The sequence below is a fragment of the Prionailurus bengalensis genome, chromosome A1 (genome assembly GCF_016509475.1).
Source record: "Prionailurus bengalensis isolate Pbe53 chromosome A1, Fcat_Pben_1.1_paternal_pri, whole genome shotgun sequence".
Classification (NCBI taxonomy): domain Eukaryota; kingdom Metazoa; phylum Chordata; class Mammalia; order Carnivora; family Felidae; genus Prionailurus; species Prionailurus bengalensis.
In genome coordinates, this window is record NC_057343.1 from 104,803,788 (window position 1) to 104,826,208 (window position 22,421).

The 22,421-nt window shown below is 41.8% G+C and overlaps 1 protein-coding gene across 1 annotated transcript in view; it reads right to left on the minus strand.

Annotated features, from left to right (window-relative positions):
• ALDH7A1 (aldehyde dehydrogenase 7 family member A1) overlaps positions 1-22,421 on the minus strand; it is a 41,440-nt gene that overhangs the window by 14,510 nt on the left and 4,509 nt on the right. The window contains exons 4-10 of the mRNA XM_043586642.1: positions 18,688-18,768; positions 18,009-18,132; positions 12,868-13,000; positions 11,724-11,768; positions 8,150-8,227; positions 5,624-5,721; positions 835-876 (exon numbers count right to left, since the gene is read on the minus strand). Of these exons, the coding sequence (XP_043442577.1) occupies positions 835-876; positions 5,624-5,721; positions 8,150-8,227; positions 11,724-11,768; positions 12,868-13,000; positions 18,009-18,132; positions 18,688-18,768 (601 nt within the window). The remainder of the gene's footprint in view (positions 1-834; positions 877-5,623; positions 5,722-8,149; positions 8,228-11,723; positions 11,769-12,867; positions 13,001-18,008; positions 18,133-18,687; positions 18,769-22,421) is intronic.

The following is a 22,421-nucleotide window of genomic DNA, read 5'->3' on the forward strand; positions in this document are numbered from 1 at the left end:
AGTTGTCAGAGGAGATTAATAATGGTAGGCACCTGACAGGATTTTTGTGGGGATTAAAGGAAATAAACTCATATGAAACAGCTGAGCACAGTCCCTGCAACTACCCAGGGCTCACTAAATGCTAACTATTTGCAAATGAACACTCTCTAGATTAGAAGTCCAACCCGAACAAACCCATCGCCACATGCTTTTTAAACTTCTGGTGTTCACCACAACAATATAGGCATCTACACATGGTAACAATGGCAATATACAAATTACCAGGTTTTGCCTTCTTATCACAAAATCCATGCTTCTATTAAATCTCAATCCATCGATGTGCATTATCCACAAAAGGCTGATAACCTATTTTGTGCCCAACAACTGAAAATGAGAAGTGGGTAAACTCCAAGCCTATGGGTTAGGTGATAAAATGCTTTAAGGAAGTGATCCTTCCCAATAAAAAAGCACTCAACCAAGATCTTACTATAGACAAACTAATTTTTTAATATATAAAGGAATCAACAAGTCATGTAAAAGTTACTTACTTTAGAGAAACATGTGGCCAGTTTTCAGAAAGCAGAAGGAAAAACAAGAAATCATGCCAAGCTACAAAGGCTCAGACACAGGCTCGAAGCCCCAGGTAACATTTCCCAGCATGAACACCTGTCCTTTCTCGTTATCTCTGCCTTCAAACCTTTGTGTCCTATCTCACAAGTGAAACTCTGAAACCTAAAATTAGGTCTTAGATGCACACAACAGAGGAGGGAAGAAAGAGTGTCCACCCAAGTTCTGTATGGTCACCATGGCTACCGAAGCTATTCTCAACAGCAAACAAATAAAGGGCAGCCTTACCAATGATGGCATTGTTTCCTCCAAGTTCTAACAAACTTCTCCCTGTAAAAATACACAAACACACATTAATGCCCATTTCAGTACTTAGCGCACACTGAAAGATGGCCTCAAATCACAGCCTATCTCAACTGTGTTTTCTTTTTTTTTTAAGTTTATTTATTTATTTTGAGAGACAGAGAGAGAGAGAGAAAGGGAAGGGCAGAAAGACAGAGAGGGAGAGCATCCCAAGCAGGCTCCGTGATGTCAGCACAGAGCCTGGCGCGGGGCTCAATCTCACGAAACACAAGATCATGACCTGAGCCGAAACCAAGAGTTGGACACTTAACAGACTGAGCCACCCAGGCACCCCAGTTTATTTTCTGATTTAAACTGTAGCATAAGGGGGCACGTGGATGGCTCAGTCGGTTAACGTCTGACGTCAGCTAAGGTCATGGTTTCATGGTTCGTGAGTTTGAGCCCCACATCGGACGCTCCACTTTCAGGGAGGAACCGCTATGGATTCCCTCCCTCCCTCTCAGCCCCTCACCCACTTGCTCACTCTGTCAAAAATAAAAAACGTGAAGAAAAATTTTTTTAAACTCTATCATAAGGATTGCATTGATGTCAAATTTCTTGATTTTAATAACCTTATCATACATAGTTATATGGCACAGTGTCCTTCTTAAGAAATACACCAAAATACTTGGTGAAGAAACACAATGTCTTCACCTTTCCCCCAAAGGTTAAAAAACAACACGTACCCACAGTTTATGTGTGTGCGTGCTGCTGGAGAGAAAGAAAGTGATAAAACAAATGGGGAAGCAAGTAAGTAGTGGGTGAATTTTGTTCAAGGGTATACAGGAATTTCTTGTGTTAGTCATGTAACTTTTTTCTAAATGTGAAATTATATCCCCTCCCCAACTCCACAAACATTTAGTGTAAAACGGAGCAGTCATTGTGGAAGACTGTGTAACTTTCCAAGAAATGAATCACAGGATTACCATATGCCTATCAATCCACTTCTGGGTACCTAACCAATAGAAGTGAAAACAGGAACGTGAACAGGTAAGAGCAGACCTATGCTCAGAGCTGCGCTGTTCATAACAGCCACAAGGTGGAGACAAAAATAAAAACAAAAAACAGGAGCTGCAAGGTAGCAGCAGCCCAAGTGTCTATCAATAAATGCCCGAATCAGGGTGCCTGCGTGGCTCGGTCGGTTAAGCGTCCAACTTCAGCTCAGGTCATCATCTTATGGTTTGTGAGTTTGAGCCCCACATCAGACTTGTGCCGACGGTTCGGAGCCTGGAGCCTGCTTTGGATTCTGTGTCTCCCTCTCTGTCTGCCCCTCCCCCTGCTCACGCTCTGTCTCTCTCTCCCTCAAAAAGAAATAAACATTTAAAAAAAATTTTTTTAAATGAATGAATGAATCAACCAAATGTGGTAAATACATACAAGGGAATAACCTTCCGCCCTAAAAAGGAAGAAAATTCTGACACACGTTGTGACCTTTAAGACATGCTATGTGAAGTAAGCCAGTCACAAAAGGACAAATATTGGGTGGTGATTCTACTTATAGGAGGTTCTTAGAAGAGTCAAATCCAGAAAAGAAAGAAAGGAGAATGATGGTTGCCAAGGGCTGGAAGAAGGCAGAAATACGGAGGTGGTTTTTAATGGGGATGATGTTGGGAAAACAAAAAAGGTCTGGAGATGGATGATGGTGATCGTTACACAACAATGAACATGTACTTAATGCCACAGAAGGATACACTTAAAATGGTTAAAATGATACATTTTATATTATATATATAATACAAAATATATATACATATATGTTTTTCCACACACACACACACATATTTTTTTACCACAATAAAAGAAGTTAAAAAATTATGTGCTCAGATGGCTCAGTCAGTTATGCATCTGACTCTTGATTTCGGCTCAGGTCATGATCTCACAGTTCACAGCATCAAGCCCCACATCGGGGTCTGCACTGGTAGTGTGGAGCCTGCCTGAGATTCTCTCTTCCTCTGTCTCTGCCCCTACCCTGCTCATGCTAGCTCACTCTCTCACTCTCACTCTCTCAAACTAAAGAAACTTTAAAAAAAACTATGTGCTCACTGCAGGAAAAAATGTTTTAATCAGAAAGTATCTAACAGGGAAAAAGTCATGGCTCGTAAGCATAATAAAATCTCTCTTCATAATTTGGTATAGGGCCTTCAAATCTCTTCAATGTTCATTTCTATTTACTTGAGATTGTACAAACTAATTTGCTCTTACACATGTACCTAAGTTGTTAAGAGCTATTTTAAAAAAATCACTGCATAGTACTTCACCATGACAGACTAAATTTTACTTAGCTACTGCTCTAGTGTTGGATATATTGGTTAATTTTTTTTAATGTTTATTATTTATTTCTGAGATGGGGGAGGGGCAGAGAGAGAGAGGGACACAGAGAATCTCAAGAAGGCTCTGTGCTGTCTTCGAGAAGCCTGATTTGGGCTCGAACTCACAAACCCTGAGATCATGACCTGAGCCGAAATCAAGAATCAGAGGCTTAGCCGACTAACCACTCAGGCACCCCTGGATTGTGTTTTATATTGCTGAATTTTAAGAGTCCTTTATTTATTCTAGATACCAATATGTTATCAGATAAAGGATTTGCAAATGCCTTCTCCCATTCTGTAGGTTGTTCTGTCCATCTTTTTGATAGTACCCTTTGAAGCACGAAAGTTTTTTTTTTTTAATTTTTTTTAATGTTTATTTATTTTTGAGACACAGAGAGACACAGCATGAGTGGCGGAGGGGCAGAGAGAGAGGGAGACACAGAATCAGAAGCAGGGTCCAGACTCTGAGCTGTCAGCACAGAGCCCGACACGGGGCTCAAACTCACAAACCGTGAGACCATGACCTGAGCTGAAGTCGGTCACTCAACCGACTGAGCCACCCAGGCGCCCCTGAAGCACGAAAGTTTTATTTTTGATGAAGTCTATCTCATGTTGGTTATGTTTTAAGGGTCATATCCTAGAAACCATTGCCTAATCCAAGGCCACAAAAACCTATTCCTATGTTTTCTTCTAAGAGTTTGGTAGCTCTGGCTCTCACATTCAGGTCTTTGATACATTAGGAGTTAATTTTTGTGTACAGGAAAGGTGGGGTCTTTCATATGTACATACTTGGATATCTAGTTGTCCCAGCACCATTTGTTAAAAAGACTAGTTTTTCCCTCCATTGAAATGTCCTGGCACCCTTATCAAAAATCAGTTAACCGTAACTCGAAGGGTTTATTTCTGGACTGTTATTCCACTCATTTTTATGTCTATCCTGATGCCAGTACATAGTCTTGAATTTTTTATACTGAATTTTTTAGAGTAAGTTGCAGTATTAGGACATATGGGTCCCCCTTTGGTCTTTTTCAAGACTGTTTGGCTGCTTGGGGTCCTTTGCATTTCATCTGAATTTTAGGATCAGCCTGTCAATTCTGCAAAGAAGCCAGCTGACATTTGGAAAGGGATTGCAGTGAATCTGTAGATTACCTGGACATTACTGATATTAGGCTACAATAATACTAAGTTTCCCAAACAGTAAAAATGGGATGTCTTTACATTGACTTAGGTGTTCTTTAATTACTTTCAATGATACTCTGTAGTAATTCCTGTGTGAAAGACTCCAACTTCCTTTGTTGTATTTCTTATTTTTTAAAGATTTTATTTTTAAGTTATCACGTCCAATGTGGGGCCTGAACCCACAACCCTGAGATCAAGAGTTGCATGCTCTACTAACTGAGACAGCCAGGAGCCCCTGTTGAATTTATTCTTAAGTATTTTATTCTTTTTGACACTAGTGTAAATGTCTTCAGAATTTCATTTTGAGAATGCTTATGGTCAAAGTAAAGGAATGCAAGTGATCTTTGTATTGTATCTTGTATCCTATAACCTTGCTGACCTTAGTTATTAGCTCTACTGGTTTGTAAACTTGCTGTTTAAAAGCAATGCCTTTGGCAGGCACCTGGGGGCTCAGTTAAGTGTTAGACTGTGGATTTCAGCTCAGGTCTTATCTCACAGTTGGTGGCATAAAGCTCCGTGTTGGGCTCTGGGCTTACAGCATAGAGCCTGCTTGGAATTCTCTTCCTCTTTCTCAAAATAAATGCATGAATTTTAAATAAATAAATAAATAAGCACACAATGAAATGAAATGAAATGAAATGAAATGAAATGAAATGAAATGAAATGAAAACCAATGCCTGTGGGGGCACCTGGCTGGCTCAGTTTGGTAGAGCATGGGACTCTTCATCTTGGGGTTGTGAGTTCAAGCCCCACACTGTGGGTAGAGATTACTTTAAAAAATTAAATCTTTTTAACAAATAAATAAATAAATAATAAAACTGCCTTAATGAGCCATAAAGCATACAAGGCTGTGTGTATAAAACCCTTTTCAGTCATATATACGTAAAATGTAAGTAAGAACAGATTTAAGTCTTCCGTTCCATACTTATTCTAGGTCCTGTACTCCCTGGTCCTGCTTGGAGCGTGAATTTTCTGTTTTTAATTTGCCAAACACTTCTGATAGAAATAAAGAAATGTATTTGATAGGATTTCACTATGGTAATTCAGGGGGAAAATGAAATCCTTCTGAAAATTATGCTAGTAAATTTGCAATCTCCCCATTAATAGCTGTATCCCTCTGTTACCTGGATATTCAAATAAACATGGCTGTTGTCCCTTCAGAAGGGATCAGGGAGGAAAAACCCAACTTTTAGATTTCATATCCATCCCTGATGGAACTGCAATCCTCATTAAAAGGCAACACTTACCAAATCTCTCCTGCACCATAAGGGCCACCTGTTTTCCCACCTGTGTGCTCCCGGTGAAGGACAGCAGGTTCACCCGTTCATCTTTGGCCATTGCAGTGCTGCAGGGGAATAAACACAGTCACCCAAGGCAGAGAAACCCAGCAACAGTGGCACCTGCTGGAACCAGTTCAGAACATTTCCTCATCACAAAAAGACACTCAGTCAAAGATACAAATATGTCTATCCCAAGGATGCAAAGGAAAGTTTTCATGAAAATGAACTAGATGTTCACAGGCAGAGCCACACAGCACAATAGGCTAACCTGGTCTGGGAGCTCTCTGTAAACTGAAATCACCTTGAGGACATTGTTAAGGATGAAAGTCCCTCCTATACATTATGACCTTAGCACTTCCTTCATTAACATCCCAGTTATTCTGCAGACCCCTCAACTAGTAATTCCTTTAAGAATTAAAAATGTGAAGGTTGCAGGAAAGCATCCTAAGTATCTCTCATGAAAGCTCACTTAATAAAGACTGTGCTAGGATTTCCAGTTACCTCTAAGAAATATAAATCAGATACTATCAATCTGATCCACCTGGCTCCTGGTTCAGAGCTTCAAAGGACTCAGTATGGACCATGAAGGGTAGCCAGAGCATCAGACTTAGGTTAAGGCTGGAACAGCTTGATGAGATTATGCATAGAGACTTCCCCAGGTTCAGCCCAGCAAATGTGAGCACGGATATGGATACTCAAAGTGGCTGTTACTAAATGCATGAATGCAAACACTACTCTATCTGAGCTAGCTCAAGACCAACGTGAAGGACTGATGTCCAAAAAAGAGGGGTGCCTGGGTGACTCAGCTGGCTAAGCGTCCAACTCTTGAGTTTAACTCAGGTTACGATCTCATGGTTCATGGGTTCAACACCCGCATCGGCCCTGCCCTGACAGTGCGGACCCTGCTTGGGAATCTGTCTCCCTCTCTCTCTGCTCCTCCCCCACTCATGATTCCTCTCTCTCTCTCAAAAATAAACATTAAAAAAAAAAGTACAAAGCGCAAAAAAGACGAGGTCAAAGGATATATTATTCATTTTATAAATGACATTTAGATATTATTTCACTATCCACTCTATATGTGAAAGTTGTATTTTCTAACACGTTCCCATTTTTATAAAAAAAGGACTGATTTATTCATTCATTCATTCATTCATTCATTTTGAGACTGACCAGTAAGTGGAGTATGGTAACAGTGATGGATGGAGATCAACATTTTAACCACACCAGTGTGGGCTGTGAGGCCTGACTCCTATGAAACCACACTTAATTAAAGTCTAAGCTAGGGGCACCCAGCTGGCTCAGTGGGCAGAGCATGGGACTCTTGATCTTGGAGTTGTGAGTTCGAACCCCACGTTGGATATAAAGATTACTTAAATATAAAATCTTAAAATAAATACATAAACAAAGTCTAAGCCAGTAGTAACAACTTCAACTTCCATCATTGTTCAGGGCAATCAGAGTCAGTTCGCAGCTTAAAAACAGGCTCTGATGTTATGCTGAGTTAAAGAAACCAGACACAAAAGGCCACATGTGATATGATTCCATCTACATGAAATGTCCCAAACAGGCCCAACTATAGAGATAGAAAGTACAGGAGTGGTTGCCAGGGGGAAGAGGGTAGATGGTAAGTGAGTGCTAATAAGTACAAAGTTCCTTCCTGGTGAAATGAAAATGTTCTCAAATAAGATAACGGTAATGATTGCAAAACACTGTGAATATTCTAAAAACCACTCAACTGTACCTTTTTAAAGAGATAATTTCATGGTATGTGAATTATATAGCAATTTTCTTAAAACAATACATTTTTAAAAAGAGGCTCTATTCCCAGGGGCCCCTTTTTTCGTTCAGCTCAAGAACCTAGACAATAGGATGTGGGGGGAGGAATACACCAGACTCCAATTCCACAGCTTTGCTTTGTGAGTAAGCACCTTTATAAATCAAGTGTCAGGAAGCCATAGACGTCCCAATGTTCCAGCAGTTTCTTATTTTAGGCTGTAAACATCTTACACAAGTAGCTCTGGGTAATTAAAAAAAATAATTCTTACTCTTCTTCCAACAAAGACTAATGAAGACAAAGCCCAATAAGGTACGTAATAATAATGATTGCAAAAAACCACTCACACTTCCTCAGCTTTACTGGGTTTCATTATTGTAATAAAGATGATTCTGGAGTACCTGGGTGGCTCACTCAGCTAAGGGTCTGACTTCGACTAAGGTCATGATCTCACAGATCATGAGTTTGAGGCCCGCGTCAGGCTCTGTACTGACAGCTCAGAGCCTGGAGCCTGCTTCGGATTCTGTGTCTCCCTCTCTCTCTCTCTCTCTCTCTCTCTCTCTCTCTCTCTCTCTCTCTCTCTCTCTGCTCCTCCCCCACTGGCATTCTGTGTCTCTCAAAAATAAATAAAGATTGAAAAAACTTAAAAAAAAAAGATGATTCGGATCAATCAACCCGGAGTCCTTCAACAGAAAAAGACGCAGGGCCCGCTGACCTACCCTATATCTGCTCCACCACAGGTCAAGGAACAAATAGCACCAGGCAGTTTGTTGTCTTCTAGAACCTTGGCTATTATCCTAAAAAAGGAAAAAGCAATTACTAAGAAAGAATACAATTTCTAAGGGTTTTTCTAAAACTAGGAATAATTTCCAACTGCGTGACTTCCTTTTTCCAACTTTCTCCCTCACTCTGACCCCAAACATGCAGGCCTGCATTTCACCTCACATATTACAGACGAGGTTTTCCAATACTTAAAGGCAGAACTCTTTTCCCCCTAAAATCTTTAGAAGAAAAAAAAACATACAAAATCAATAAAAGATACAATGCAATGGTCAGGTAGTTCAACTGCTCACTGTTTTCTAACATTTTTCTGCCAAACTAGGAACACATATCTAGCTTAAGACAACATTGTGATCACAGGACGTTTGTTTTTGGTTTTGGTTTTTGTCTCTTGCCACAAATCCATCAAAATGCTGGCAAAGAAATAAAAAGATGCTTCAGATTCTGTGTCTCCCTCTCTCTTGCCCCTACGGTGTTCATGCTATGACTCTCACTCTCTCTCTCTCTCCTTCAAAAATAAACGCTTAAAAAATTTTTAAAAATAAAGAAAGAAAAAGGAAGAAAGGTAGTCCCCATCAGCAAATGAAATCCCAACACATCTGTGCAAAGCAAAGGCCAGCCAGAGAAGTGGTAAAGGAGGAAACCGAAAGAGGCCCCCAAACCTAGTGTAGTTGCTGAGGAGGTACAGCAGAGGGAGCTACACCTGCCAACAGAACCTCAACAAGTTCACGACTAGTCTCCACTGGCTTCACACCAAATCCTTTACTAAAGAAATATCAGCACCCTCCAGGCTAAAGCACTGTGGGCTAGCAGTTTGTTAACACTGAATAATACAACTTATTCTATGAATCAAAATAATAACTACAGTTCCATACACCTTAAATCTGATGAGGAGTTGTAAAAAATGGTAACTCTGGTTTCTCTTTCATTCATTTTGAGCTTCCTGAATACAGCCAAGACTATTCATCAATCCTCCTAACCTTCTTGCTACTTCTTAATTTCTAATTTGTTTAAATTTTTTTAAAAAATCCAAATTAAAAAAACAAACACTTCCATAAAAAAAGGGACCGCTGTTAAACATAAATCCTTTAACTGTCCCCGAAGCTGTCCTTTATAGTGGTTTTCTTTTTTCCTGCCCACCAAGGATCATACATGCAGTTGTAATGTCTGAACCTAGATTTCAGGTCGTACAATTTTTTCCACAGACTCGGGGTATATACACTGCAGAAGGAGGCGGATTGTTTTTGAAGGGTCAGGATTTTGCTCTGTGTCTGTGGGTTTACAAAACCCTTTTCCCTATTGCATGAGCCTCTGACTTTGGGTTAAGTCTCTCGTTCTGTTGCCCAGGTGACCTGGTCAATGTCAGGGCGTCACCAGTGCTACAGAGACACAGCATGCCCTACAGCAGACACGACCCCTGACCGGTGAACTCCATCTGGACTGGCATAACAATGTGAGAACTGTAAATGGGAACCTCAGACTTTCTGCTCTTCCCTGAGCACAGGGACTTTTGTAACTTCATGTCCCTTATGGGTAACTGAAAGCTGTGCCTATGGAATTTTTCTAAGACATTCTGCTTCTTGTGAGTCAGCAGGCTTGTGAGTCAGAGCAACCCCCACACCTGTCCAAAGCAGATCTCACCTCCTTACTCCTGCATAAAATGTTACAAAGACACAGAATAAAGAGAAATACTGGATGCTATCCCTCCTGGAAAACTACGACCTTTCCTACATCTTTATGAATAGAAAAAGGGACAACACGTAGGCAGTGTTCATCTAGGAATCTGAACGTTTAGCTGACTCTGCAGCACCTTTAGTTAACTCCAGCAAAATCTAGCATCATTTTATTTACTGTCTTCTCTAACAGAATCAGCTAACATTCTCAATTACCTAAAAAAATCAGCCACACTCCCATAGGAACATTTCAAATCCTTCAAACTATTTAGAGCAAATAAATGAGATCAAAGGAGCAATCACGTAGAACATGTGAAACTATTATCAAAATAAATATTTTAAACCAGCTGATGGGGCACCTGGGTGCTCAGTCGGTTAAGTGCCCCACTCTTAATTACAGCTCAGGTCACGATCTCATGGTCGGGCTCTGTGTTGCGAGCGCAGAGCCTGCTTGGGATTCTCTCTCCCTCTCTGTCTCCCAAAATAAAAAAATGAACTTGAAAAAAAAAAAAAAAGCTGCCTAATAACAATCGGTAAGTCTGTTCACTCTGTCGACATTAACTGTTTTGGGTTTGTTTTTTAAGGTTTATTTTTAAAAACTGCCCAGGAATCTCCTATTTATACATGTGATTTGTCTCATGTGTCGTGCAGATTAGAGTTGTCTTTAGTACTTAATTATAATTCAAGTATAATTATAATCATAAATTTTAATTATTATAAATAAGTCAGTAGTTATTTAATTGTTAAATTTAATTATCTTGCCTTGGAGGATAAAGTTTCCTCAATATCATGTATTCCTTTCAAGTAAATACTAACACATACTACTTTCTCTTTCAGCCCACGTGTCAATTCCTAAGCCACTGTTCCTCAATGGACTTCTAACCTCAAGGACCCTCTTCCATAAAGACTCCACAGGCTTTCTACCAGCAATTCTTAAATCAGAGAAAGAAGACCATGCAGCCAATGGAACAGCAAGAACGGTCACCACTCTACACGGGAAGACATCCTGTTCTATACAGACTCTAAATGCCACAACAATAAACCAGTAATACTGATTTTATGACCTAATCAGAGTTGTCAAGTTCTCTAAAATGATTAAAAAATTATTTGTCACCAAAAGATGAAATATATTTTAGATAGTGTTAGAAGAGTCAAAAGAACAGTATAATAACCATTTCTTTGTTTTGCCAACCACCTATTAAACAAAAGCCAGGAAACTATCACCTGGGTAAAAATCAAAACCATGAACATGTTTAGAAGTTACTAAATACAGTCCGTAAATTGTAAGGATAGTTCCTTTCCACTGGATTTGGTGTTATTTCCCAAAAGACTTATAAAAGTTTTGAAGAGCCCAATTTCAATACCTTTATCAATATCTGGCTTGTTTCCAAAGAGTTCAATTACACGGCTCTGCAAGAGCTCCATATACCGTAAAATGATGTAAAAGTTATTACAGGGGCACCTGGATACCTCAGTCAGTCAAGAAGCCGACTTCAGCTCAGATCATGAACTCCCCATTGTGAGTTCAGGCCCTGTATTGGGCTCTGTGCTGTTAGCATGGAGTCTCCTTAGGATCCTTGGTCTCCCTGTCTCTCTGCCCCTCCCCTGCTAGATCCCCCCTCTCCCCCCCTCGTACCCCTCCCCCCCACCGCCGCCTCTCTCTCTCTCCTTCTCAAACATTAAAAAAAAAAAATCTGATTACAAGCCAAGGAGAAAAAAAGGTTACCCAAGTTCCATGCTTAATAAATATGACCCTTCCACACTGGATTAAAAGCCAGTGCCTACTGATCACCTTTTCCGATTATTCGATACTCAGGAAAAGAAAGCCACACATACTTACTTTGTGACAGCTACACTAATGAGGGAAGTTGTTGGAGCTCCTTTCCTGGAGAGGATCAAAAAAAAAAAGCAACTTAGTTTGGTGGAAATCATAAATACCTTTTATTGTCAAGCAGAAACAAGTCTTTCTGAGAAGTTCTGTCCAATTAAACCACAGAGCCTAATAAGTGATATCAACATTTGTCCTTGAGTTTTGCATCTTTGGGAGCTCAGGTACTACAAAACTTTGAAAAACATAAAAATGGCACCAAGCAATTTTGAACCTGCTTGCTGCACTGATCACGGGAACTGTTACATTAACCTCTGTCAATTACGGAAATGGAAATCTATCAACATGAACTTTACAAGTTCCTTAGAAGGCTCAAGGGGCTGGAAAAAAACCACACGACTAGTCCTTATGGATTAAAACATTAAAAGGCATGGGTCCCTTTGGCAACATGGTGCCAAATCATCAATCTCCCACCGATGCCTGACCTTTGTAGAGAGTCTGTGAAAGCATTCAACCGAACACAACATTAACGTAAATTAATTACCAGTGGAACAGATGCCAAATGGGCAAAGACAACTGTCCTGGCCTTCCTAATCTAACTTCTCCCATTCAACACAGAAGTTAAAAACAAGCAACTGTTTTGTCATCTACAAAATACAGACATTCTCCCAACTAACATCTACTATCCCATATTTTCCAGAGAGGTAAAAGTTAATGTATCAATGGGAACAATGGTCAAGGGCTGCAGAATCACTTGGGAATTCAGTATGAAATTTTTCCTGAATGGGAAAAAAGTAAGTCAAGTTTCACAAAGAGGACTGGGACTCTTCCCAAGTTCTTTTTTCTCCAACTTTCTACCTGGGTTTTCTATTTGCAGAATGTGGTATAAAGAATATATCCAGTCTTGGGTGCCTGAGCGGCTCAGTTGGTTAAGCGTCCAACTTCGGCTCAGGTCATGACATCACAGTTCGTGCGTTCAAGCCCCGCGCTGGGCTCTGTGCTGACAGCTCAGAGTCTGAAGCCTGCTCTGGATTCTTTGTCTCCCTCTTTGTCTGCCCCTCCCACCCCCATGCTGTCTTTCTCTCTCAAAAATAAATAAATGTTTAAAAAAAAAAGAAAGGAAAGAAGAAGAACGAAGAAAGTAAGCAGGTCTTACCAAAGGCAGACATTCCCACAGATCATGGCAATGGCATTGTTCCAGCCATACACTGCCACAGGGAAGTTGAACGCAGTGATGATGCCAACCAGGCCTACAGGATTCCACTGTTCAATGAGGGCATGGCCAGGTCCTGAGGACAGGGAAGGAGTAGACCGTGCTTAAGCATACTGATTTAATGCACATGATGGTGATAATAACAAAGTCTGAAATCATTCATTTTCAGAACTAAGGTGCATGAGACCAAGAGGGGACTCCAGGTATCTCACAGTGGTTCACTTTACACAGCTAATCGGCATACCATAAAAGCTGCTATTACCGCACTACCTTATAAACTGTAAGGATACCATTATGCCTCTGACGCTCACAGGAACTCCGTGTGGATCAGGGCAGCATGAGCACCATCCAAGAGACGAGGAAAGCTCAAAGAGGTGATGAGAGGTGCCCTGGGTGAGGTGAATGCAAAGGGCAGAACACAGGAGTTGTGACTCCTATTCTTTATATTGCCTGTAAAGCCCTTGGCCAACCTCTCCATATGAAGACAACGACACTCACTTACAAGGAACAAGAACAGTTCTAAGAATTACATACGTGTTAAATGAATGACCGGCACAAGGCTTCACATTCATAGAGAAAAATGGGAACTACTAAGACACTATGTGTTCGCTATATACAAATTTTACATGTAACATCACCCACCATCCCACAAGGGCCTATTTTTTTTTAATGTTTACTTATTTATTTAAAGTTTACTTATTTATTTTTGAGAGAAAGTGTGAGCAGGGGAGGGACAGAGAGGGAAGAAGAGAGGGAGACAGAGAGAGAGAGGGAGGGATGGAGACAGAGAATCCCAAGCAGGCTCCACACTGTCAGCACAGAGCCCAAGGCTGGGCAGGGCTCAAACTCCCACAAACCATGAGATCATGACCCAAAACAAAATCAAGAGTTTAACCAACTGAGCCACCTAGGGACCTCAAAGGGCCTATTTTAATCAAAGCAGATGGAGCAGTGAACTGGAGCAAGGAGGTGGACAGTTCACAAATGGAGTTAAAACCACACACTGACTGGAAGGTGATGCTCCCAGCCGTCCATCTTTCTGGCCACACTCACCCTGCGGGAACAGGGTGCCCAGGAGCTGCTGCCCTCCCTTTCCTCGATGCACCTCAATCCTCCTCCCCTCCCTGAGATGATGTGCTGACACACTCTTCCTGGCAGGGCCTGCCTCCTCCTCTCCTGCCCTCCCCTCTTTGTCCTTCCCCCCACAGAGGCCAGTGCAGCCCTGATCACCTCCCTCCCCTGCTTACAACTCTGTGGTATCTGGATCACTACCGTAACTGCCCTCAGGACAAAGTCTGAATTCTTCAACAGGACAAGTGCCTTCCCGGGGCTCCCTCTCCACCCTGCCTCCCCGCTCAGATGGTGCCTGCAAGCTGTGTGCAACCAAGGCAGTTGCCCAAATAAGCCACATTCTCCCAGTTTGTTTTTTTTTTAATTTTTTATTTATTTTTGAGACACAGAGAGACAGAGCATGAGCAGGGGAGGGGCAGAGAGGGGGAGACACAGAATCCGAAGCGGGCTCCAGGCTCTAAGCTGTCAGCACAGAGCCCGACGCGGGACTCGAACCCACGAACCGTGAGATCATGACCTGAGCCAAAGTCGGACGCTCGACCAACTGAGCCACCCAGGCTCCCCTCTCCCAGCTTATTTCATGTGGGCTTTGGCCCAGCGTTAAGACCATTCTGCCCCACCCCTCTCATCCCTGAGGCCTTGCCTTGGATTACTGTCTCCCAGGGGCCTTTCCTGACCCCCGCAAGGCTGACTCAGGGCCCCACCCTCCCCTGCACCCCACCACAGGACTTACCATGCTCTGTTACACTCCTCCCATTACTTGCCCATTACTTGCCTCCCACTCTAAAACATGAAGAATCTTCAATCTTATAAATTCCTTTAGGGCAAGGACAACGCCTTATTGATCAAGTATCACCTACCCGTTCACCTGGCACCTGCTAGACACTCAGTAAGCATCTACTACATCAATGAAGTCAAAGTTACCAGCAAAGCCTCTGTAGAGGTGAATAAATCTACTCTCCTAAAATATGTGTAAAACAAGTGAAAAAGGTTTTAATTGGTGAGGCAGACATCTCAGCAGGTATAAATCAAAGAAGTTCCTGTTTGCAGATGTATATTTCTCCAAACTGGAAATTTACTAACTTTTCAAACTAGAAAAGCCTATTAAAAATCATCAATAAGGGGCACCTGGGTGGCTCAGTCAGCTAAGCATCCAATTCTTGGCTTAGTCTCAGGTCATGATCTCGCAGTTCCTAAGGTTGAGCCCCATGTTGGGCTCTGCACTGTAAGCACAGAACATGCTTGGGATTCTCTGTCTCCTGCTCTCTCTGCCCCTCCCCTGCTCATGCCTGCTCGCTCTCGCTCTCTCCCTCTCAAAGTAAACAAACAAACATAAAAAGAAAAAGAAACAGGGGTGCCTGGGTGGCTCAGCTGGTTAAGTGTCTAACTCTTGATTTCAGCTCAGGTCATGATCTCACACTTCATGAGTTTGAGCCCTGTGCTTGGGATTCTCTCTCTCTCTCCCTCTCTCTCTGCCCCTCTCCCACTCCCCACATCTCTCTCTCAAAATTTATAAATAAATATTTAAAAGAAACAAAGGAAAGACAGGGAGGGAGGAAGGACGACAATAGCAGCCATCAGTAATTCTGCTACACACAGACAACCACCGGGACTGCTTTGGCCAACTTCCATTCCCAGGTACTTTCTACACAGACATGCAGTCACCTGTTTTGCTCCATCAACAATGCCAACTTTCCAAATCACATAAACCCTTATCCTCACTGTTGAAACCTCCTCAGAGTACAAGGTCAGTCATTGCAACATAGTCATTTTCAGCAAAAAACTGAAAAAATACCCCACGTATCCATTATTTGGAAACTGGCTAAAATAATTAGTGTCTTGACAACCTGTTGGTTGTCTAATAAAAAAAGGACTAATAAAAAAAGATGAAGGAAGTCCCCTCCTGGAATGAGAAGCAACAATCTCTGAGACACCTTAAGTAAAAAGTAAGTATAGAATAGAGCATATAGCTTGGTCATGTCTGTGTGCCTAAAAGACACATATTTGCCCACCCAACAACAAAAGCTCTAAAAAGATACACAAGAAACCAGAAACATTCACTACTTCCATGGGGATATTTGGGAGCACCCAGGAGGGTAAGAAAATAACTTTTCTGGGGCGCCTGGGTGGCGCAGTCGGTTAAGCGTCCGACTTCAGCCAGGTCACGATCTCGCGGTCCGTGAGTTCGAGCCCCGCGTCAGGCTCTGGGCTGATGGCTCAGAGCCTGGAGCCTGTTTCCGATTCTGTGTCTCCCTCTCTCTCTGCCCCTCCCCCGTTCATGCTCTGTCTCTCTGTGTCCCAAAAATAAAAAAAAAAAGTTGGAAAAAAAAAAAAGTATGTGTTAAAAAAGAAAATAACTTTTCATCCTTTACCATTTCATTCTTTTTCAATTTTGTGATACAAATTTATCACCTCTTAAGAAAAAAAGAAAAAAAAAAACCTAGAACAATTTAAAAGTAAACACAACTTTCCCATAAAAGTGTGCGGCTGTGGGAAACAATCTTCCCAAGTATGACTTTTAATATATGCTAATAGACTGGGGCACCAGGGCGGCTCAATTAAGCGTCTGACTTTTTTTTTTTTTTTAAAGGAGAATGGTTATATTTATTTTTTCTTCTATTTTTCTTTTAATGTTTTTATTTATTTTTGAGACAGAGACAGAGCATGAGCAGGGGAGGGGCAGAGAGAGAGAGAGAGAGAGACACACACACACACAGAATCCGAAGCAGGCTCCAGGCTCTGAGCTGTCAGCACAGAGCCTGACGTGGGGCTCGAACTCGGACTGTGAGATCATGACCTGAGCTGAAGTCAGACGCTTAACCGAATGAGCCACCCAAGCGCCCCAAACGTCTGACTCTTGATTTCGGCTCAGGTCATGATCTCACGGTTTATGTGTTTGCGTCTCACATTGGGCTCTGTGCAGGAGCCTGCTTGTGATTCTCTCTCTCCCTCTCTCTCTGCCCCTCCTGTGCTCACACACTGTCAAAATAAATAAATAAAAAGAAAATAATATATACATATACACACACACACATACACCAACAAACTACCAAAATTAGCTTAACCTTTGTCATATAAAATGGCACTCAGATCATTAAAAATATTTTTTAAATATTTATTCATTTTTAAGAGACAAGAGAGACTGAACATGAGTGGGGGAGGGGCAAAGAGAGGAGACACAGAACCCAAGGTAGGTCCCAGGCTCTGAGCTGTTAGCACAGAGCCCAACACAGGGCTCAAACTCACAGACCACAAGATCATGACCAGAGCTGAAGTTGGACACTCAACCGAGCCAACCAGCTGCCCCTAGATCATTTCAAATGTTTCCTATTGACACTACAAGGAACATCTTTACATATAAACATTTGTCACATTTCAGGGAATTTACTCAAATTACATTCTTGAAACTGGCATTAAATATTTCAGGCCATTTGCACAGATTTTTGAATTGTTTTCCTGATGGACTAGTGATTCATGTTACCAAAAGTCCCCATTAAAGAACAGCTGTCTCACCCATGGACTTGCCAAAACAGTCTAATCTTTAAAAATAGAAAATTTGGGGGCACCTGGGTGGCGCAGTCGGTTAAGCATCCGACTTCAGCCAGGTCACGATCTCGCGGTCCGTGAGTTCGAGCCCCACGTCAGGCTCTGGGCTGACGGCCTGGAGCCTGGAGCCTGCTTCCAATTCTGTGTCTCCCTCTCTCTCTGCCCCTCCCCCGTTCATGCTCTGTCTCAAAAATAAATAAACGTTGAAAAAAATAAAATAAAATAAAATAAAATAAAATAAAATTAAATTAAATTAAATTAAATTAAAAAAATAGAAAATTTTAAGAAGGATCTTCATCTGATGTTCTCACCTATTGTAATTCACATTTGTTCATGCAGAGATTAAAGACATTTTCATATTTTTATGTGATATATGCAATTCCTCTTTTGCAAACTGTTCACAGCCAGCACATTTTTTGGAGCTCTAAGAGTCAAAAACTCTTAGTTTAACTGACTTCATTGCTTACTTTCAGAAGGCAAGATGGGTCCCCCAATCATCCGTGATAAGCCAACAGCATAATCACAAATATCCACGTACTCTTGAACTTCTCCTACACCTTCCACTAAGATTTTCCCCATCTCCAAAGACACCTAAAAAACAAAAAGCCAAGAAGCATTTTTCCGACACAGTTCACAGTTTAATTACTAAATTTATGGGGCGAGGAGGTCGGGCAGGAAAGCAAACCATATTTTGGGTCTCTTTTGTGAAGGTAATGATCTTAAAAAAGTCTGTTATTATCTTAACAATTTAAAAAACCAAAAACAGGGTGCCTGGGTGGCCGTCAGTTAAGCGTCCGACTTCGGCACAAGTCATGACCTCACAGTTCGTGGGTTCGAGTCCCACGTCAGGCTCTGTACTAACAGCTCAGAGCCTGTAGCCTGCTTCAGATCCTGTGTCTCCCTCTCTCTCTGCCCCTCCCCAATTCATGCGCTGTCTCCCTCTCTTTCAAAAATAAACATTAAAAAAAGAAAAAAAACCCAAGAACTGTCTTTATTTTTCTTTGTTCCTCTTGTCCATCTTTCCTCTAAAAAGAAGATTTTAAATGTATCAACTGTTTTCCTTAAGCATCACAACCTTAAACACAGATGCACAACAGTCTTATGCCCCACTCAAAGGACTGTGTATTTACTACAAAAATACTTTACCAAACTTCCTAGTACTTGGATCTTCTCCCGCAAGGCATCCCCAATCTGTCTCACTACTTCTCCTCTCTTCGGAGCAGGAACCTAAGGAGAGAATGGAATCTTAGTGTGTGATTCAAAGTGTGAACTCACATCTGTAACACAGTATTAGACCAATGTGCTGTGAGAGAACTACAAACCCATCAGATGACTTCCTGATCACATCAAGAACGTGGTTATCACACATCCCGTAAACCAATACCAAGAGACCCAGAAAACATCCAGACGACTGGCTCCTGGAGAGCAAGGGACTGTGCCATATGCACAGAGAAATTCGGAGACTGAACACACCTCTGGAATGACTCTAGAAAAGGCTTAAAATACCTTAAACACCCCTAAACCTTTATGATACCCAGAAACGTTTTCTTATGGGTCAAACTGCACTACACCACAGAGCCTGCTTGGCATCCTCTCATTCCCTCTCCAAAACACATGCTCTCTCTCTCTTGCTGTCAAAATAAATAAAGTTAAAAAAAATTTTTTAAAGCCCGTTCAGGAAAAGAAAGATCCTGAATTCACACACACTTGGATAAATACACACATAAATTAAAGGTTTCTGGTCAAAAGTTTCACTGGCATTTAAAACAGTGCTTGGGGCGCCTGGGTGGCGCAGTCGGTCAAGCGTCCGACTTCAGCCAGGTCACGATCTCGCGGTCCGTGAGTTCGAGCCCCGCGTCAGGCTCTGGGCTGATGGCTCAGAGCCTGGAGCCTGTTTCCGATTCTGTGTCTCCCTCTCTCTCTGCCCCTCCCCCGTTCATGCTCTGTCTCTCTCTGTCCCAAAAATAAATAAACGTTGGGAAAAAAACAATAAATTTAAAATAAATAAATAAATAAAACAGTGCATGCACACAGTCAATCCTAATGTAAATTGTGCACTTTAGTAAATTATGATTTATCCAAATTGACTCTCCAACTGTAACAAATGTATGGGGTTAACACAAGATGATGTTAAGAGGGAAACATAAAAAGTGTGATAAAGTACACAAACTCCCTACTTTCTGCTTATCTTTTTGTTGATGGTGGGTCAGAATAAGCCACTCCAGACTATGCCACTTTGGCATGAGGATTATTTTGAGCAGAAGGCAAAGGCCAAACAGACTCAGGAAAATCTTTCAACCTCTTTGTAAAGAACTTACAAAGGGGACCTATGCCAAAAAGTCTGTTATTATTTTTATTATTTTTTATTTTTATTATTAACATGTATTATATTATTATCTTACTACTCTTATTATCAAAGTAAACTTTTGGGGCGCCTGGGTGGCTCAGTCAGTTGAGTGTCCGACTTCAGCTCAGGTCATGATCTCACAGTCTGTGGGTTCGAGCCCCGTGTCGGGCTCTGTGCTGACAGCTCAGAGCCTGGAGCCTGCTTCGGATTCTGTGTCTCCCTCTCTGCCCTTCCCCTGCTCGTGCTCTGTCTCTCTGTCTCAAAAATAAATAAAAACATTAAAAAAAAAAATTTAAATAAAGTAAACTTTTATTATTCATTTTTTTATAGTTTTTTAATGTTTTTTATTTATTTTTGAGAGAGAGAGAGAGACAGAACACAAGCAGGGGAGAAGCAGAGAGAGGGGAGCCACAGAATGTGAAGCAGGCTCCAAGCTCCAAGCTGTCAGCACAGAGCCCGATGCGGGGCTCGAACTCACAAACTGCGAGATGGTGATGTGAGCTGCAGTCAGACGCTTAACCCACTGAGCCACCCAGGACCCCAATTTTATTTTATTTTTTAAGTAGGCTTCACACCCAGCACAGAGCCCAATGCCAAGCTTGTACTCAGGATCCTGAGATCGTGACCTGGGGTGAGCTCAAGAGTTGGATGCTTAACCAAATGAGCCATCTAGGTGCCTCACCAAAGATAACTTTTACAGGGGCGCCTGGGTGGCTCAGTTGGTTGAGCATCTGACTTCAGCTCAGGTCAGGATCTCACAGTGTGTGAGTTCGAGCCCCACCTCGGGCTCTTTGCTGATGGCTCAGAGCCCGGAGCCTCTTCAGATTCTGTGTCTCCCTCTCTCTTTCTGCCCCTCCCCCACTCGTGCTCTGTCTCACAAAAATAAATAAATGTAAAAAAATAAATTTTTTTTTTAAATTTAAAAAAAAGATAACTTTTATAAAGAGAGACCTAGTGTATGGAAGGGAAAACATTTCTGTACTGAACATCTGCTCCTTTCACCTTCCTGTGAATTGCCTTCTTCCTCCATGAGGGCCCAGAGCTCTGGGTGTATATAAGCCTAGATGCCTGGCTATTCTTGGGTTTCGATCTTGGTCACCATCATCATCCTTACCCGCCCCACATAAGAAATTAAATTTGTTTCTCTCCTGTTAGTGGTGTTTTTTTTTTTTTTTTTTAAGTTTATTTATTTTAAGAGAGAGAGAGAGACACACACACACAGAGTAAGCACATGCCAGGGAACGGGCAGAAAGAGAGGGGCCAGATCTCAGGAACCGAAGCATGAGATCATGACCTGAGCCAAAATCAAGGGTTGGTCATTTAACCTACTGAGACCCAGGGCCTCCTATTAATCTGTTTTATGTCCGGTATTAGACCAGCCACAATACACAAAAGTGAAAACAAAAAATTTTTCCTCCTCTACGATGTGGGAAACAAAGGCAGAAGGAAATGGCAGATAAAATTAAATATCCTTATAATCCGCAGCCCATTGATGAATACATGAGGCCAGGAGAGTAAAAAGCTTCTCCGGGAACTTCCTAGGGTCTTAATGCTAATGCTTTGCTAGAGGGAAAACCACCTTAGCTCAACAATGGCTAGGCCTCCAGTATCCTGGCAGTCTTCTTTAGCATATGAAAATCTCACTGGAAACTTCCACTGGACTTTACCACCCCCACCCCCACCCCCCCACTCCATAGTATATAACCAGTCTTTCCTCAAGGTCCTGGGGCAGCTCTTTCTGCCCACAGGTCTTGTCCCCGTGCTTTAGTAAAATCACCTTTTTGCACCAAAGATGTCTTTAAGAATTTTCTTGGCCGTCGGGTCTGGGCCCCATGAACCCCATTATGACCTCAAAAAACCTCATCTCTCTATACTACTATAAACTAAAACTGCTCTAAAAAATAAACTGTAATTAAATTTTTTGTAAATAGCTTATGTACAGAGAAACAATGATTTTAAAAAATTATGCAGTAACTTTAAGCTTCTATTCAGTACGATGACAGGTCACAAACTTTTACACTATGCCATGTACATAGGAAGTAGGTATAATAATCACAACTATGAAATACATAAAAGACTGGAAGGAGGGTCGCTTGGGGGGCTCAGCCAATTAAGCGTCTGACTTCGGCTCAGGTATTGATCTCAGGGTTTCTGAGTCAGGCTCTGAGCTGACAGTGTGGAACCTGCTTGGTTCTTGCTCTCTCCTCTCTCTCTGCCCCTCTCCCACCCGTGCTTTCTCTTGCTCTCAAAATAAACTTAAAACAAACCAAAAAATATATATATATCGGGGTGCCTGGGTGGCTTAGTCAGTTAAGCGTCAGACTTTGGCTCAGGTCATGATCTTGCGGTCCGTGAGTTTGAGCCCCGAATCGGGCTCTGTGCTGACAGCTCAGAGCCTGGAGCCTGCTTCGAATCCCGTGTCTCCTTCTCTCTCTACTTCTCCCCTGCTCATGCTTTGCCTCTCTCTCTCTCCCTGAAAAATTAAAAAAAAAAAAAAAAAAAAAAAAAAAAAAAAGCCTGGAAGGAAATGCAC